Source organism: Propithecus coquereli, unplaced genomic scaffold (genome assembly GCF_000956105.1).
Source record: "Propithecus coquereli isolate 6110/MARCELLA unplaced genomic scaffold, Pcoq_1.0 Scaffold45, whole genome shotgun sequence".
In the NCBI taxonomy this organism is placed as follows: domain Eukaryota; kingdom Metazoa; phylum Chordata; class Mammalia; order Primates; family Indriidae; genus Propithecus; species Propithecus coquereli.
Window position 1 is genome coordinate 3,986,819 of NW_012150285.1, and position 14,558 is coordinate 4,001,376.

At 35.9% G+C, this 14,558-nt stretch overlaps 1 protein-coding gene across 1 annotated transcript in view; it reads right to left on the reverse strand.

The window, feature by feature from the left end:
* Positions 1-2,217: 2,217 nt before the first annotated feature.
* The window catches only part of CCDC7 (coiled-coil domain containing 7), a 135,611-nt gene continuing 123,270 nt past the window's right edge, over positions 2,218-14,558 (reverse strand). The window contains 2 exon segments of the mRNA XM_012654840.1: positions 2,218-2,319; positions 3,249-3,476. Of these exon segments, the coding sequence (XP_012510294.1) occupies positions 2,218-2,319; positions 3,249-3,476 (330 nt within the window).

Here is a 14,558-nt window from a genome sequence, read left to right on the forward strand (position 1 = left end):
TTCTGGTAGCTTCAAGATTCTTAGCTTCAGATTGGATTGCTGAAACTAAAATCACGTCTTCAGGTGATGGTGAGGTTATAAACACTGCTAAATAGGAAAATAGATCTATGATGAAACTTCTGGATATGCCAAGTAATCAGCAAAACTTCCTCTCATTTGTGTAAAATTAAAGGAAGAGGACTTCAAAGATACAGAAGTGAGCTATTTTTTTTTTTTACTTGACAAAGACTTTACTTTCAAAATTTTTGTTTATATTTGAGTGTGTGTACATCATTATATATACTTAAATTATACAGCATGAGGTTTATATACTTATAATAGTGAAATGGTTACTACAGTCAAGGAAATTAACATATTAATTATCTTGCATAGTCACCCCCTTTTTTATGTTAAGACCTCCTATAACACACTCTTTTGTCAAATTTCCAGTACAGTGTTATAACTAGAGTCCTCATACTGCACTTCATGTCTCTAGACTTATTTAACCTGCTTTCTACAAGTTTGCACTCTTTGACCTCTATCTACCTGTTTCCTCCCTATGCTCCTGTCACAGATAATCACCACTTTATTCTCTATGTGAGCTATTTCTTAAAACAAACCTTGGAGGTGAGGTAGAAAATTGGTATAAATAGATTCATAAAAGTGTGTGGAGGAAATCTTGTTATACATGGCAGTCATTGACCTTACAAATACCAATCAAAAGGTATCAAAATTATTACTTTAGTTCTCTAGTTATCTTAGGGTATTCACATTTAGGTCAAAGTGTAAATTCTACAAATTATATGCTCAAATAAACATTCGTGACCCAAAGAAAAAAGATCTTCTGATCAGTATAACTTAAAATAATTTAAAGATATCTGCAATTATTATACATACCCTTGCATCCTTCCATTCTATAAGTTGTTGATTTCATTTGTTCTCTTTGGATTTTTGTTGCTGAATCTTTATTCTCAAGCATAAAGTTTTCATCTAGGACTTCTTCATAAGCTACATAAAAAGATTCCTTTCATCTACTAAGTAGAAAACAAATCTACCGTGCAATCTCTAGATTTCAAATTTAAAACAAGTATCTAGCAGCATTTTCTCTCATTTTCACAAAGTTATAAGTAAATTACCATAATGCTAGATCTGACATGAAAATTGTCAGAACAGTTTGAGTAGGGAGTAATGCTGATGCTGTTTCATTATTTCTAGGACATAATGTTAAGTTTAAAAAAAACAGGAAAAAGCATATCTAGTATGCTACTTTTTAATAAAATGAAGGGAATAGAAGAAAAAATCAAGAAAAGTAAAAAATACAATTACCTTCATGAAAGGAAACATAAAAAAAACAGAAAACAATACACTTCATCATCTACAACAGGGAAGGGGAGAACTGAAGGAATGCAAAGGGAAGGAAAATAGCAGGAATGAAAATGCTCTAAGTATACCTTTTACATATTTTTCACTTTGGGAAGTAAGTTAATGCACATATTCCAAAAAAAATATTAAATCAATGGTTGCACGACACTATGAATGTAATTAATGCCACTGAATTGTATACTTAAAGATGGTTAAAATGACAAATGTTATGTATATTTTACCACAATTCAAAAAATTTTAAGTTGATAGATTACATTCAACTCAATCCTTTGTTAAAATTCATACTATACTCTGACTAAAAGAAAACATCCTCAAATAATAAGGAATATTTATCTCAGATAACAAATCATAGGTGGAACGGTAGAGGCAATCTCATTCCAAAGCACAAGAAGAGTGATGCTCCCGCACGCTATACCATATTTAATTTTAAAAGTAAAATATGAGTAGGGTACTAAAGTTATATATGTAGGAAAGGAAGAACAAACATATGTTTGCTTTTAATCATATTATATGCCAAACACCTAAATGACCTAGCAAAAATATTAGTTATTCATACCAGAAGTCATCTTTTTTTCCTGATATGCCCATATTAATTTACAGTATAATATTATGTTAAGAATTCATAATGCCAAATACTATTATTTGGTTGAAACAAAGGTATCACTTCCCTTTTACACAGATTTTAGTTGAAATAGACTCTCTGAGTAATATAATGATAACTTACCAAGTTAATTTTTATATAATCATCAGTATATTTATATACTATTTGATAACTAACAAGTTGTTTGTATATTTAATAATGTTCTCCCTTCATTTATTTAAATTTACCATGGGAACACACAATCATTTACATCATCACCTTCCAAAATAGAAAATCTTTTTACCTTGAAATTCTCCTGCAGCTTGGTAAGTTTGTTCTTTAGTTTCCTTTTGTAATTTCTCTTCTGAAACATCAGACTTAATAACAAAATTATAATAAGTCATTAAAAATTATACATATATCAAACCTCTGTTTAATTACCTTCTTTGAGAGAGAGTACTAGCTTTTTACCATCATCTACAATGTCATTGCAAGAAACATTTTGTTTTTCATTATTTCCTGGATGTACTAATATCAAACAAAAAAGTCATAACAATTAATGGATCTGAGAAGTGTTTGGGAACACCAAATAGTGTAGGGCATACTCAAGCAATATTGTGATTCTCCCTCATAAATAGTTCTAAATAAATCATGTTAATAATTATTAAGATTCTTATTTAGATTTATATTTTAGTCTGCCTCAATCTTTTTGATAAACTCAAATGGCTCACAAAATTATTTTTACAGGAAGACTTTAATAACTTCTAAAATAAAAATATATTGTGGGTATGTCAAATAGGTACAGCCTTTTTGTCTTTTCTCTTTTTCCCAGCATTTTTTCCCTAAGAATCTCCCAATTAAATACTTTTTGAAGAAAAGTAATTATGATAATTTTCTAGGTCTTATTTAAAGGTATATAAAATTATTTCAAAATGACTATGATTTTACAATCACCTTATTATGTAAAAATCTTTTTTGTAAATGTTTAGTAGACATTTCTGCAAACTAAGAAAATTTCCTTTGTCTCAGGAATATATACCTTTTTATTTATCATTAAAACTATAACCTAAACCACAACTTTTTGGTCAATACCAATTAGAATTTTTTATAAGTTAAAAATATTACTTAGATTTCCAAATATTACTTTCAGAATCCTAAATATAAGCAGGTTTTATTAAAAGGTAAATTTTTTATTATTTTAAAATAACAAAGTATTGATGAGTTTTTAATTAGCATTTATTTAGGATATTGAAGGAGTCTAGTAATTCAAAACAAATAGCTTTCAAGTCATTATACTATATCATACCTTTTTTCTTTCAGTAAGAACAGGAAGTGAAGTCAGTGATGATGTCATTATTTCATTCTCTTGAGCCAGTGTTCCAACAAACAGTGAATCTTGAATTTCTTTGCTTGATGATACTGTTGTAAATGATTGTCCATAGATCTCTGATGAAGATTTTTGGGATAGTTCTTCAGCAACCAAAACTTCATCTGAATTCTCTAAAAAAGTTGATTCATCTTGAGTCTTAAGGATCTGTGAAAGATCTGAAATAGCAGAGCTAGATCTTTTCTTCTCTGAGCTTTAGAATTACAAAACATCTGGTGTTAGATTATATGAAGAACATTTTATTTGCAACTGAAGAATCATTTTAATATTCTATAAGAATATTAAGTAATCAATTATAAGTATTCATTAATTTCTGGTAATACATGAAATGGATGCTAGGTAACAAGTTGGAGATAGCAACATATCTTCTATGATTTAAAATAGACACATAGAAGTAATGTGTAACTGATTTACAAAACTCCAACAAAATAGTTATTTAAAGTCATAACAGGCCACAGAACAAGAAAAATTTGGTTAGCCAAAGTAGAGTACAGGATGGTTTAGAGATTTCCCTTTAGTCACATTTATTCCAAAATTATTTTTCCACAATATCATTTCAGAATGAAAATAAAAATCTCTCCACAGCAGCTTTGACAATAAAAGATCATCATCTTTCACCAGAGTCAATTCCCAAGCTCTGAGTTTGTTTTCTTCAAGGTAAGAGATGCTTATTCTCCACCAGTTGCCAGACGATCAGCTTTGCAGGTTCCAGAACTAGGGTGACCAGAAGTCATGTTTTGCCCACATGCTCTCCATTTATGCTTATTGTCCCAACATTCTAGTTTAGATGATAATTTAAATGCTCAAATTACATCTATATATAAACATTTAACAAAGCTTTCCCAGTCCTATGAAATGCAACCTAGTTTGATGGTTTTCATTTTGAACAGCTATTACTCCAGTTATCAAAATTTGCCTGAGGTTTTTTGCAAAGTGTCTAAAATAATTTGAATTTTGATATCACAGAAGCAAAATTTTTAAATATAAATACTGCCACCTATCCAAGTCTAACTCTCTTCTGGAGACCATTCTTGAAATACAATAGGGAGCTGTTGTCATTAGGCCACTAAAGCAGAAAAATAGTTCAAATACATGATATGAATTGATGTTTATTTATAAGCACACCTACAGTTATACACAAACCATCACTCCTGCCACTAATATTACCACATAGCTATAAGTAGAAAGCAAAATATTTTTAAAGTTTTGAAGTGGTTATTAGGGGACACCATTAATCACTTGATTCTGCATAGGCAAATGATCTTACTGTAACAATAGAGAAAATGTGTGGCAATCCAAAATCAGTGCCTTAAATACTAATATAAAGTTCATTGATAACTGTGTTTCCACACCAAGGCATTCCTCACTTCCATTAACTCCTGCAACCATAGGGGCCACTACATACTAACCACGATACTTATGCCACGGGGGTCAGGAATGAAAAACACAAGAAAGGTAAGCAAGCAGTACGGTATTCAAGCTCCTGTCAGCCAAAGGGGTATCTCTAATAAGTGGAGACGGGCATTCTTTCAAAGCCCCACTGATTGTCTAGATGGTGAAGAGGAGGAGGAAGAGGGGAAGAAGAGGAAGAGGAAAAACAAGGAGTAACATAAGGAGGATGAAGGATGGAGGAAAATAAAGGTATGGAAGGTAGCCTATACTCACACAGAAAACAGTAATAAAACAAGTGATTCACACCCTCCCAATTTTCAAAAGCAATCTAAAAATAGTGTATAAATCTTAATAAGTTTGTTTCACACACTGTTTGCTTTAGATTAAGAGTTTTTCTAGTCATTACTCCATATTAAAATAATCCAATATAATAGTATAATTATGAGCATGTATTTTAACAGCTTTGCTATAAGCATGTTGACATCATTCTACGTGACAGTCTTCAACATCGCTGAAGTGGTATAAAGAGTAAATCTCCTCCTGCTTGCAAAAGCATTTGTTAACTCTGAAGATCTGAGTGTAGCGTCCTTTTCTCACCAAGCACATAGGCATATAAGGGCACAGTCTGTTATGCATGTAATTGTAGACACCTCGTAATCCCTCTTAATACAATACGTTATCCACTCAAAAGGGAAAACTGCCACTGGATAACCGCCCTGACTGTCCTGTTTTCTTTTTCTTTCCAATAACTTCTTCTTCAGGAACTTTCCTTAATTCTATCCATTTTCTAAACTCTCAACACAATCCCCAGCCCATACCCTCCCCGCTTAGGAAAAAAAAACTCGCAAGTTTTGATGTCACACTGAACTTTTAATTATCATTGCAAATATAGAGATGAATGAATTTGATATTCTTATCTGTTATAACACAAGATGTGGAATGCATTCCTACATACAAGTAAAACAAAAATTCTAGGATTCAAAATGTAAAATATAGTACAATCTATAATGATTCTAAAAATTAACCTTATAGAAAATTTTCAATATAGGTACTGTAAAAGTCAAAAGTTAAAAATATTTTAATAATTTTTAAAAATTATATTTAACATTAATCAAAATGTTCACAATGACTAGTTTTAGGCTCAACTAAAAAGATACTCAAAAAATTTAAAAAGGCTCAGCAATAATCCAAGATGATAAAGAACCTGGAAAAATAAAAGGTTAAAATACTTGTCATTATTTTACCTAGAGAAAATAACGCTGATGGATTACTTAGGAACAGTTTGTAAACGTGTAAATAATTCTTACGCTGGCAACATTGACCAGCTACATCTAGCTCCACCACCATGTTATCACTGAAATAATTAGAAATGGAACTTAAATTATAAGGAAATTATATGTGACAAAAGAAAAACTAGTCTAACACTAGAAAACACAAACTACTGGTTACTGAGGACGATGAACGTGTTTTCTCCTGAATTTCCTTCCCTACTTGGTCGATTAGCAAAGACTCTCAACGTCTTTCACTGTTATCTGCAATATTGAAATGTTCTCTGTTGCTACTCTGCTTCCAGGGTTTTTTTTTTTTTTCAATAAACCTTGTTATGTGTAGCTAGTAGTATGGGACTCATCTGGATCTTATATAGCTTTTGAAAACAGAAATTTTGGGCTACCACTGAGGTGGGAAGTAACTCCACTGGAAACCTTATACCAGACAAACCACTGAGTTGAAACGGCCGATATCTCAGTGTCCATATTTTTTTTTTATTTCAGCATATTATGGGGGTACAGATGTTTAGGTTATGTATGTTGCCCTTGCCCCTCCTCCCCCCCAAGTCCGAGTTTCAAATATGTCCATTCCTCAGGTGGTGCGCATTGCACTCTTTGTGTATGCAAATACCCGTCCCCTCCTCCCTTCTCCCCCCTCCCCCCTGCCCAACATCCAATAGATGTTATTCTTATATGTGCATTTATGTGTTGATCAGTTAATACCAATTTGATGGTGAGTACATGTGGTGCTTGTCTTTCCATTCTTGGGATACCTCACTTAGTAGAATGCGTTCCAGCTCTATCCAGGAGTATACAAGAGGTGCTATATCACCATTGTCTCTTAAAGCTGAATAGTACTCCATGGTATACATATACCACATTTTATTAATCCACTCATGTATTGATGGACTCAGTGTCCATATTTTATATAGTCATAAATGCCCAAGAGAGGACAAACTAGAATGACTAGAGACCAGGTAGCCACAGAGTATGGGACACCATAACAGAGTAAGTGAGACAGCCATGTAGTCCACAGCTCAAAAACTGGAAGATTTCTTGGGAATCCTGAGCAGTAGTTTTGCTACAAAAGAAAAATTTGGAGTAATGTTATAAGTAGGTAGCTGCAGCACTCTATTTACTTAAGGAAAAGACAAAGAGCCTACAAAAATTGGCATAAATACGACTGAAAGTTAACGGCCTCATACCAAATCCTGAAGGGGACTTAAGAAAATCACATGGATGAAATGCTCCACGGTTGGCCTCTCTAGGAACAGAAGGGGGGAAAACTATGGGGCTGGTACAAAATTTGGAATGATCTTAACAGAGTTATACAGATAAGACAAACTGAGACAAAGGCTCAGGCTAGAGTCCTGTCCCCTTCGGCATCCCAGAGGGGAAGACCCTAAACATTCCTAAACCTACCACATCGTGCATCTTACAGGGTGTACACAAGGGTGGTAACATGGCACGGCTGAGACTGCTACCCTTAGAAAGGCCCACTTGCAGGGCTGGCCATTGGCTGGCACTGGGAACTTGCCAGGATTCCCACTCTTCCCAGAACAAATAAGAGGCTCACTGTGCCCAAACTGTTCAAACAATATGTTTTATGCTGAACACCTGTTTTCCTTCCTAGAGTATAGATTTTGGTACATGGTAGGCAGAGGATATATATATTAATATATGACCAACCCACAGTAAAACTCCTGGGCACCGAACCTCTAAGCGTCCCCGCTAGACAACATTTCACAGGTGTTGTCACAATTCATTGCTGAAGCAATTAAGAATGTCCTGACTCCGCTGGGACAGGACTCTTGGACACTTGAACTTGGTTTCTTCCAGACTTCACCCCATGCACCAATTCCCTTTGCTGGCTTTGCTTCATATCCTTTTGCTGTAATAAATCATAGCCACGATGACAACTGTGTGCTAAGTCCTGTGAGTCCTGAGTCCTCCCAGCAAGTCAGTGAACCTGGAGATGATCTTGGGGACCCTCAACACAATTGGTGTCCGAAATGAGATTCACTAGCATGACCCTGACTCACTAAAACACGAACAAAGCATTGTTTGGGAAAAGGAATAATCAAAGGGTGGCTATGAAGTCATCTATGGTATAAAACAGCAGCTGAACTGCTGCCTGTTGGAGAGGTAAACGTTTCTTGTGGAATTTGAAAATGATACATCCAACTCCAGGAAAACTGGCTCGCTGGATTCCCTGGCTGCTTTTGGTGGTGCCAGGTAAAGTGAGGGAGAAAGATGCAGCCTGGGTGATGTCTTTGGTTTTTGTTCTATCCTGCAGGTGGGAGGAGAAAAGACCTAAAAATTCCCAAAGGTTAGCTTCAGAGGGGGTAAAGGCAATAAAAATTAGTTTACAGTTACTCTTTCTAATAGGTAAGAGTCAAAAAGGTTAAATCAGTTGCCAGGGATGGAGCAAGGCTTTAAATAAACCAGAGGGGAAAAATGGTGGTGGGGCAGTGGGGAGCAGGATGAGGGTGAGCAGGCATCCAGCCTTTTCTTCAGTCTAGATCCTGCCACTGTGGAGGCATCGCCTTTCCCTCACATTCCAGCTGTGATCTCCCTGCAGCAGGAATGCAAACCCTGTAAATGCTAAATGTACTGCTAGAATAAATTTGCAAACAGAAAAAATATATATATTTTTAATGGCTCTGTATTTTAATGGCTATTACATCTGGATATATGATTAAAAAGTGATGTAAAATCTTATGTTTTAATTTAGTGAATGATACAGAGATCATCCTGATCAGGGAAAGCTGCCAAAAAAACAAAAAGTGTTAATGGGATGCAACTTCCTTGCTTTTTGCCACTAAAGGTAGCTTGGAATTTGAATTCTTTGAATCTTCACCCTAGAAAAAGTCTCTATAACTGACAGGTTTTATGATGATTTTTACCTATTGGAGCCTCTGGAAACAGGGAGAAGAGAGGCAATATCTAGATGGAGATATACACTTTTGGGGTTTTAAAAAGTAAATGTTTAGTTCTTAATGAGCTCTTGTAAAATCAGATATTTGACCTTTAGAGGATGATGATTTTCTGGCCTGATGTGCATATTTTTGAGTGAGTCCATTTGAATTCTAAGATTGACAAGACAAAAAAGGCTTAGGAAAGCCTTGTCACTTATACTTAGAACATGGTTATTTGTCCCCGTAGCATCTCAGGTTTGCTATTTATCTTAAAAAAAAAAAAAACAAAAAAAAACTCACTGGCTTTTTTGGAGCCCTAATTCACAGATCCTAATTGTCTGGACTACACTCTAAGCTGAAACTTGACTTTGTTTGCTATAAGCTGTTTCTGCCTGAGCACAGTTTGTGCTGGACAAACGGAAAGCATGATGAACAGGACTCAGACTCTGGGACTGTTCCAGATCTAGGACACCCCTCCTTAGGGTCTAAACTTTAAAAACATTATAAATGTAGGCTGAACTGTCACATTCACATGTCCACAGAAAAGGGCTTGCTCTCTGATGGGGCCATCTGAAATCCAGCCACCCACAGATTGTTTCTGACACAGAAACTGACCACATTCCTAACTTGTGACCCTGATGAAAGCTGCGAGTTGGAAGAGGGTACATCGCACAGACTATGGTCACTCTGCCCACTCCTAACAGATCAGACTGTCAATTCCCTCTCTGGAATGTCTCACTGCCATTGATTATTGTGTCTGACTTTCTGAATTAGTTACAGCTGGCAACAATGAACAGATAGCCTGGCTCTCCCATCCTCAGGCTATATCCTTAGGAAGACCTGACTACAAGGTTGGGTCTTGGATGGCATCTGGAAACTTTGATTTTGCAAGGGTTCCCACCATTCCCAAAACTATTAAGAGTGGCTCACTGTGTGTCAACTGTACAAATAACATGATTTATGCGGAACATCTGATTTTCTTCTGGGAGTCTGGAATTTTGTTACACAGTAGGCAGAAGGTACTACATGACCAGCCCCCAATAAAAGTCCTGAACACCAAGTCTCTAGTGACATTTCACACATGTTTTCACAATTCCTTGCTGGAGGAATTAAGAGCATCCAGTGTGCCTTCACTGGGAAAGGACTCATGGAAACTTACACCTTGTTTCTTCCGGATTTTTTCCCAGACACATCTTCCTTTTGCCGATTTTGCTCTGTATCCCTTTTCTGCAATAAATCGTAGTCATTATAATGACTATATAGTGAGTGCTACGAGTTCTCCTGGTGATGATGGGGACGGTATTAAGAAGACTTGGAAGAGGTCCAGGCACCATAAAGTCAAGTCTTAATTTTAGATCTGCCAGATCCTTAGGATTCATAGAATGACAGGTACCTATAAGCAATCTTTTTCTGACTACAGCTTTTTGCAACAATGCTTCAGGTTACTTGTCAGATCCTAGCTCTTTGGACTCAATGATTTCTTCCTGCTGCTGAGTGACACATGCCCTTTGGTCAGGGACTGCCAGGCATTCTTCGAGACCACAGAACACCATCTTCTCAGACTGACTGAATTATACTTTTACAAAGATTCATAAGCCATTGCTAATAGCCTAGTTACATGGTCAGGCGACTGGGCCCTCTAGAACAGAAATATTAAATACACATACTTTTCTGAGGCAGCCCCTGCCCTGGGAAATAGGTATTACTACTTTAGTCCTGAACTCAATCCTTATTTTTCATGTGTATGTGCTCATAAGGAGGAACTGAATCTAAAGGAAAACATCTGACATGAAGAGACCACTCAACAATGTGTGGCCTTGGCCGGGCGCGGTGGCTCAGCCTGTAATCTTAGCACTCTGGGAGGCCGAGGCGGGCGGATTGTTTGAGCTCAGGAGTTCGAAACCAGCCTGAGCAAGAGCGAGACCCTGTCTCTACTAAAGATAGAAAGAAATTATCTGGACAACTAAAAATATATATATAGAAAAAATTAGCCGGGCATGGTGGGGCATGCCTGTAGTCCCAGCTACCCGGGAGGCTGAGGCAGGAGGATTGCTTGAGCCCAGGAGTTTGAGGTTTCTGTGAGCTAGGCTGACACCACGGCACTCTAGCCCGGGCAACAGAGCCAGACCCTGTCTCAAAAAAAAAAGAAAAAAAAAAAAAGAATGTGTGGCCGTCATCTCTACTGTAGCCTTGGGTTCCTATTCAAATCCATCCTGCCATGAAGGAATAAAATACCCAATAAGGAATTTATTTAAAAGACAGAGAAGCCACTGTTGTCCAGCAAGCTTATTCTTCTTGCCATTGAAGCCAGCCCCTTTGGAAACAACTCCACAGCACTTACGGGGCCACCTTTCCCTACCTGTTTACAAGTTGCAGGCTGCCATATCCTGCGAGGGCTCCTCTCCAGGGTTGAACTCCAAAGCATCCAGGAGTTAGGGAGTGGAGGAACAGATCATTTCAAGAGGAACACTATATTCCTCTTCTTTTTTTCACCCCTTGGTCTGACTTCAGTGCAGGGTAGACACAACGTATTGCTCATTTAAAAGACGGACATCGTTTTTGCATCATGATGGCAAAATGCGGGTCCCTACTGAACTTATCATTCCATAAAAAGGATAATGTGCCTCGTCTCCATGGAGGAGTAACAGATCTGCTTATTAGGTGTGAGCGTGTCTGACCCTGGGAAATGTTAGGAGTCAGGTGTAAAGGGAGGTGATGAATGACTTTCTCTTTCCTACTGCAGATATTGAACACACATCTTCAAAAAAGTCTTCTGACGCTGGCCAGGAAGAAGAGTTCATATGTGAATTTATTAGGACATTGATTCTGTATCCTCACCTAACCCAGCTGGTGACCTTACTGATATCCTTTGACCAGGTGGTACTGTGGAAACGTACTGAGGTGTCAGCTGGAGCTAATGAAGAGACTTATTAAATACTTAAGTCTCCAAGACCAAAGGGTGAACAGAAGAGAGAAAAGTGACACCAGCTGTGTCGGCATGCAAAGTACCCTCTGCCTCCTCCCTTTTCCTAACAAGACTATCACCCCAGCCAGGAAGCTCTCACTGTTACAAGGTCGATTAGGTGGTCTCTATCCGCTCCCAATTCCCCTAATTTCGTAAAGTGGAATGTAAGGTGGGGGTTCCTCTCAGGAGCACTTTCCGTGGTGAATTCAGCTATGTGCAGTCTAAGTGTACCTCTCTAGGGAATTAATGTACCCTGTACTGCTTCTTAGATTATAATGTTTCCTCTATAAATCTACCTTATAACTATAATTTGGGTCACTAGCAATATGCCCCTTATACAACAATTAACTGAAGAAATTAAAAGTTCTTCTAGAGCTTTTAATGATAATATAAATTGTCATTTGTAGAAGTTTATTCTGATAAAAATTGGAAAAAAACAAAATATTCTAAAAGCTTTTTATTTCATAATTAGACAATCCCTTTTCTTGATACATAATACCCTCCTTGACCACTCAATTTAAATTATCCTTCCCTGTGACTCTCTGTCAGATAGAGAGTTTATCATCATGTATTACTCTCTACAATTATCTTGTTCATTTATTTTTATCTGTTTATTTCCTGTTTCTCCTATTATAAAGTAAGCACCACAAGAGAATGGATCTTATCTGTCTTATTTGTCAATAAAACCCAATACCCAAAAGAATGTCTGGTATATGAAGGTGACAAAAAAATGTGTTGAATGAATGAGTTTTGTGAATAAATGAATGAGTAAATCTAACAGTTAATCATCTAATTGATGAAGAAGACATGGACATGTATCAATATTCTTCCTTTTTTGTATGTTTTTGTGCTTTATAACAAACCTAAGTAGTATTGGGGAGAAAAAAGTCCTAACAAAGGGATTTAGAAAGAAGTAGGTTGGATGTGTAACTCTTAAACATCAAGAATTAGTTTACATTTTCATTTCTAAAAGGTGTGAATTTCAATACTGTAGAACATTTAAGAAAAGCTAACAACGCATACTATGTGAAACAATAAATTATTAAAATCTATTGTTTAACTATCTGACACTAACTCATTCCCTTAGCCAAATAAATTGCTCAATGCTATAAAGCGCAAAAAAATGTACTTTATTATAAGCAATACCATGTATCTGCTCAGGTGGGGTCTCCTTACTTCGCTCCCATCCACTCTGTGAAGGTTTGGGAGACTTTTCCAAAGTATTTCAGAAATTCTATTAGGATCTAAGAAGTAACCCAAAATGAAGGTTGATGAATAATATTGTGCCATGTGCTTAATAGTTTGAATTTTTATTATATTTAGCAAAACTTAACCTAAAGCTGTTACGGGCAATTCTATAAAACCTATAAAGCTGAAACAATCTATTTCATGTCATATTTCCCTTTGGTCCTTAGTCTAGAATCCAAACTAAAATGAATTACTGGCCTTTCTCCGAGCACACTGTATATATTTTAAACACTCTCATCTTTGCCTCAAAGCAAAGATCTGTCCACCTGGAACACCTTTTCCTTATAGTCCCCTGTTAAAATCCAACCCAACCACCTTTCTTAAATTAAATGCTACATAATTCTCAATCCAGCCAAAAATAACTTCTCCTCCTTTTTGATATAGCTTCTTGGTAACTTTTTATTGAATTGCAACTTCTACATTATACTCTACTTATTTTTGTACATGTCTTATATGCCTTATTAGATTGTTAATGCATTGAAGTTAATGACCATATATTTGTTAACCTTTACACCCCATAATATCTAGCACAGTGCCTTGCACAGCATGGACATTCAGTCAATGTTTCCCCATTAGAGCTAAATTAAATTGAAATGAATTGAAATAATCTTCCTCCTGAAGTTAGGGAACATTATTATATCAATCAATGTTTCTTTTAAGAATAGGCATTTAAGAGGAATTATCTGATATTCATTCTATGACGTTTTTTCTGATCTTGAGGTTCTATATGTTCCCTATCATCCTCAGTCTGTTCTTCCCCTTCAAATTCTTCTTCTAGTCTATCACTTCCCATTATAACTATAAAATGTGACTAATCAGCAAAGTAGAATGGGGGATGGCAGGGGTAGTAACTCACAGTAATACTATCATAACCCCTCTTCAAGACTTTTCCAAGGGTTCATGGAAAGTAACTGAGGCTGCCTTACTATGTCTTCATAGAGACTAAGGATTGTCCTTAAAATATTTTTTTAAGCCAATATTTCTACCTTATGGGATTTACCATGTATACAAAGAGCCTATCAAATTTACCAGCAGCAATGAAATGTTCAAAATTAAAACAATTCATATCAAAAGTTACCAACCACTTCATGTTCTTCAAAGTGATAAATTATTGGCTTTCCAACATTTTCAAAGGCTATACTTCACCATGTTTCTAGCAAAAAATTATAGTAGTATGCCATGTGCCATGTTCTACCATAATCTGAACATGAATATAAGAACATCATGTTTTCTTCCTTTCTATTTCTACACACTTCATAAGACAGTTAAGTTTCCATTAATGTTAAAGACAATTACTAATACTTTTTCTTACACCTTCTCAAATATTCATAATGTTGACCATACATATTGAAAATGTAAAGGAATAAATGACAGGAAACCAACCATAAAAAGTCTGCAAAACAACAAGTAAACCAATGTGTGATTTTCTCTTGAAATA